The following is a 5,008-nucleotide window of genomic DNA, read 5'->3' on the forward strand; positions in this document are numbered from 1 at the left end:
GGGGTTCATGCGTACATCACCGCAGGTTATGTTCTAGTGATGTCATTGATTCAGTCTTATAATCCGTTGTTTTACCTGCAGGCCATGGATGAGGAACAGATCAACCTGATCTATGATCAACAGGAAAGCAATGAGACTCAGTGTTGATGGCTTCATTAAGTAAATTCCATTTGTGTCGTCAAGATCATTAAACTGCGGGTAAGCAACCCGTAAACATCCCCATGGGGGGGAAATGAGCTTTCACTCCAACCATCTGCCAAAAGGTAGAGATTTGTGTCCTCCTGTGAAGACAAGCTGACACGTAAAGCACTTCTGGTGTTCGGGGGTCAGCAGCAATCCAAAACCTCATCCAGGAGGGTCAAGCAGAGAGCAGCTGGGTCACTGGGGTTACAAACCAGAAGTTTTCATCAGATGTTCAGCTAGATTACACCCAGCAGACTTTGGGAAGACTTGTGAAATCCTCTCTTTACACTATGATGTGCACAAGAGACTTTTAACGAGGGGGGAACTGCTCATTTTCCACAAGCTGTTAGAAAATGAAACCGCAATGGTTTGTAATAATGAAACTGTTTCCAGCGACAACACTGAGTTGTCTTAACTCCGTTATCTAAAGTTTTGAATACACTTCATTTAAATTACTTCATTCTAACAGACAGGCTCTTCAAAATAAACGTCAATCTTGCAGTAATGGTTATGTTTCGGTGCATGAACATCCTCCTCCAACACCAACCTTTCTGATGGCCTCGTAAACCGCCCTAAAAGCTGGCTGCTTATAGTCGTGGTAAACTCCTCTGTTTCCGTGCAAGATGTAAACACCGTCCTCCTCAGCTGAGGCGCAGTTGCTGCCGTAGATGCAATGATCTGGGCGGTAATTCCACTTACAGGGAAACTCCAGCAAGAAGTCTGAAAGTAAAAGTTTAGAAAATGTTAATAACTTCAACCAACTCTGGATTTATTAGGCTGACGTGCAACAGGCAAAGTTCAGGGAGAGCATCTTTACCGGGGTTATAGTGGAAAATGATATTGAGAAGGTCCTGGTCTCCCCAGGTTATGTTCAGTTTGTATTTCTGGAGCAGCGGCATCAGCAGCTCCTCCCAGAGCAGTCCCACTGACGTCATGTCATTCTGCAGAGAAGAAAAACACAAACTAGAGAAATGGCATTTCCTGCAGAAACGCAGCTGATTGCAGAAAAACAGCTGAAATTAGCTAAAAACATTCTGAAATGGAACAAGCCTAAATAAGTAGGAGAAAGAGCACACATTTGCTGAATTAGGTTTAAATAAAGCAGAAATGAGCACAAATTTTAGGAGATTAGCTAAAAAAAAGAGAAGCTGAATTTAGCAAGGCTAAGAAGTGCCACAGCTGAAAAAGCAGAAAGGAGCTTAAACTAAAAGAAGGAAGAGTAAAAAAATGAAATGAGTTCAAAAAATGTGGAATAAGCTGAAAAGGCTAAAATTAGCATCAAAAAGCTAAATGAAAGAACAGAAAAAGCTGAAACTAGCCCATAACAAGCCGAAATTAGCATAAAGAATTAGGCTGAAAGTAGCAGAAATTAACATGAAGAACTTGAATTTATTTGAAAACTGCTGAAATTAGCTCAAAAATGTTAAAAAGTTAGCTGAAAATGTAGAACAAGCAAAAGAAAGCAAAAAGAACATGTTTGCCCAAATAGACTGAAAAATGCTGAAATGAGCAAAAAAACAGCCGAAAGTAGCTAAAAAGCAGAAAGCTTAAATTACCAGAAGGAAGTGTAGAGAGCACATTTTTGCTGAATTAGGCTGAAAAAAGTTAAATTAGCCAAAAAAAACAAAAATTAGCATAAAACAGCTAAATAACTGAAATAGCAGAAAAAGCTGAAACTAACATAAATAAGCTGAAATGAGCTGAAACAAGTTTAAATTTGCACAAGGAAGCTGAAAGCAGTAAAAGGTTGTAAACACATCTAAAGATTTGAAGGATGTAAAATGAGCTCGATTCATTTTCTACGAGAAAAGAAGGCAGAAAAGGCTAAACATTTCAAACAGCTAAAGTTGCACCAATACCAAAAGTCGTAGCAGGATTGTCCTGAAAGAGCTGAACATTTTGATAAATGATTTGTTGCACAAAAAAAGATGCCGAAAAATATACAGAAGAAAAATGGATCTGAACAGTGTGAACGCTTCGTAAACATTCTCACAACTACTTAGTTCAGTCGTTCAATCACAGCAGGAGGGCGACATCTTGTGGCTAAAAACAGGCATTGCAGCATTAAAACGCAGATTCTCACCTTGAAGAAAGTGCTCCTCATCCTCGTCATGTTCATGAGCATGACACCAGAGTTGATGCCCGTCTTGCCGTAAAACGGGTGCCGGGCGAAGCGGCTGTACCAGGCGATGCGAGGCTCCTCGTGCTCTGGGGACACAGCAGCCAGCTGAGAAGGTTCAAACTGGGACAGGAATGTCCATAAATGGTCAACGGGCTGCAGGAAGAGAATATCGGAGTCCACGTAGATGACTGAGTCAACGTCCTTCAGGAGCAGCTGCAGAAAGGAGAAGCAGATATTACTTGGAATGTAAATAATCATTAAATGCTGCAGGTGTCATCATTTCCCTGAAAGTCAGAATAAGAGCAGATTTTGAGGACATAAACATAACTTACAGGCAAGAAGAGTCTCTGGGAGGCACAAGGTTTGAACAGTTTCTTCCACTCGGCTGCATTGTCGCTGGGGAAACTGATGGAGTAGATGGTGTAGTTGTACTTACAGCGAACAGAACCAGGCCACGACTCCAGCTGGAAGACACACAAGAACGCACTCATCTGTCAGAGGAAGGGTTGTTGGTTCAGCTGTAAACGTGGAACAAGCACTGCATGAGCTGCAACCCCGATTCTGAAAAGGTTGTGAAATTGTGTAAAACGTCAATAGAAACAAAAAGCAATCATTTGCAAATCTCATCAACACTTATTTATACTGAAAAATATTGAACTTATCAAACTTGAAAATTGTACAAGCTTTGAAAAAAAAAAAAAAGAAGCAGCAGCACATCTCATAAAAAATGTGACGGAGCAATTTGCAACAAATTAGGTTGACTGGCCAGCAAGAGGACTAAAAGAGCATTTTAGAGACTGAATCTCTCAGAAGTACCGTCCTTAATGCCGTACATGTTACATTAGTCCAAATATGTCTAACAAAGTGGGAAAAAACATAAATAAGTTGCATCTATTATGCGTCACCGCTGACAACCCGGAAATGTAGGCCCATGTGCCAGAAATAGATTGACTGCTAAATGGTGGCTGCAGGAGCATGAACGCGAGGACTTTAACAAGATTAACACTTAAAAACAATTATCTGTTTGCTCAAAATTATAGTAAAGGTGTGTCTCAGTTAAAGTTGTACGTAATAAATGCACTTTGACGGTCAAATCAGCTGCATTTCACCTGGGCGGCACGTCAAAATGAAGTTGATTTGACGTTTGATCCAGGAGTTCTGGAACAAGACGAAGGTGGCCCTAACTATGGCAAGCCAAGTGTCTCATTAATAGACACTTTTACCTATTAATAAGACACTTGGCTTGCCATATTAGTCGAAGGCCCTCTAGTGGCTGGAAATGGTAGTGTTCAATATTTTCCGTGTCAGAATGAATGAAATCGTCAGATCGCAGCCAAAAGTTGGTTGTTGCTTCGCTGTATAAGTGCTAATGCTAATTAGGGAAAAAAGTGACTTATACAACAAAAATTATGGTAAAGATGGGCAGAGGCTCACTGTCTGCAACAAACTGCGTCTAAAATAATTGAAGCCATTTGAAAATACTGTTCCTAAACAAAAATTGTGAAAACTTTTAAATCTCTAATCATTAATAGATCATAAAATCATCAACAAGTTTCAAGAATCTGTATAAATGTGTGTATAAAGAACAAGGCTAAAGTCTATATTTGACGCTTGCCAGGTCTGATTGTGTTATATCAGTGCAGGAGCTCAGAACACGTCCACAGATCACAGTCTGTGAACGCAGCTCACTGCGACATGTCAAGTTCAAGCTCTATCGGTCAAAGAAGCAGTCATCCAGAAACATCTTCTCTGGGCCGAAGCTCCTTTAAACAGACTGAGGTGACAAAGGAAACCTGTTGTGGTCTCTATACTCAAAAGGAGAGGGACCGTCCGGCCTGTTACCATCACTCAGTTTGAAAGCCAGCCTCTCTGACGCTATGGGTGTGCATTTGTGACTAGCTTGGGCAGCTTACAAATCACAGTACATGAGTCCAGGTGTTGAGGTTGCCAGCAGAGTCAAGAACTCTCAACAACTGAACACATTTTGTGCATCAAGAAGCAATAAATCCAGCCATGGCAACCCAGGATTGGTGACAGTTTTTAAAACTGGAGATGCTTCAGAGTGGTCAACTATTCAGACTTCTTTGCGATGTGATGCTGCCACCAAATGTAAAACCTGTTTTTAATAAATGGTACAATTTCTTAGTTTCAACGTAGTTCCGTTAGTTTCTAAGATCTGCTTGTGTTCCTTATTTCTGGACATTTTCCACCATGTCCTAACTTCTTCAGAAGAGTGTATTTGAACCACTTGATCTCTCACAGCTTCCACGAAGTTGGCGTGCAGCTGATCTTCAGCAAAGATGTGCAGGTGGAGGTGCCCCATGCTGAAGAGCAAGGCGGACTTGATCATGGTGAGAGTCTCCTGCAGCCTCTCTCCACAGGCCACCACAGCCAGGTGCATCATGGGAGGCTGGAGTCTGGTCCGAATGCTGTTTTCAGCAGGTTCCATCTGACCGTGCTGACGCATGATGTACCTGAGGGCGAGGACGAGTACAAAATGAGCCATGAATGTGTGAATATTACCGTATCAGAACACTGGAGTCCCACAAGCACCAACTCCCATAGTGGAAAAAAACAGTTTACTGGTGATATGATGGTTTCTGGGGCCCGCCATCTCCCCCCGTTGACTCCTCTGAGGCAGCCATAGTCAAAGTGATTCAAAACATCAAAGTTCATGCTCAATAATCCAAGTAGAAAATCCAA

General features: G+C 41.6%; 1 protein-coding gene across 1 annotated transcript in view; it reads right to left on the bottom strand.

Moving 5' to 3' along the window:
* Window positions 1-5,008, bottom strand: part of gxylt1b (glucoside xylosyltransferase 1b) — an 11,538-nt gene that overhangs the window by 4,647 nt on the left and 1,883 nt on the right. The window contains exons 2-6 of the mRNA XM_037696156.1: window positions 4,566-4,779; window positions 2,638-2,769; window positions 2,267-2,518; window positions 1,001-1,124; window positions 731-903 (exon numbers count right to left, since the gene is read on the bottom strand). Coding sequence (XP_037552084.1) covers window positions 731-903; window positions 1,001-1,124; window positions 2,267-2,518; window positions 2,638-2,769; window positions 4,566-4,779 — 895 coding nt within the window. The remainder of the gene's footprint in view (window positions 1-730; window positions 904-1,000; window positions 1,125-2,266; window positions 2,519-2,637; window positions 2,770-4,565; window positions 4,780-5,008) is intronic.

Source organism: Nematolebias whitei, chromosome 22, assembly GCF_014905685.2.
Source record: "Nematolebias whitei isolate Nwh7 chromosome 22, NemWhi1, whole genome shotgun sequence".
Taxonomy (NCBI): domain Eukaryota; kingdom Metazoa; phylum Chordata; class Actinopteri; order Cyprinodontiformes; family Rivulidae; genus Nematolebias; species Nematolebias whitei.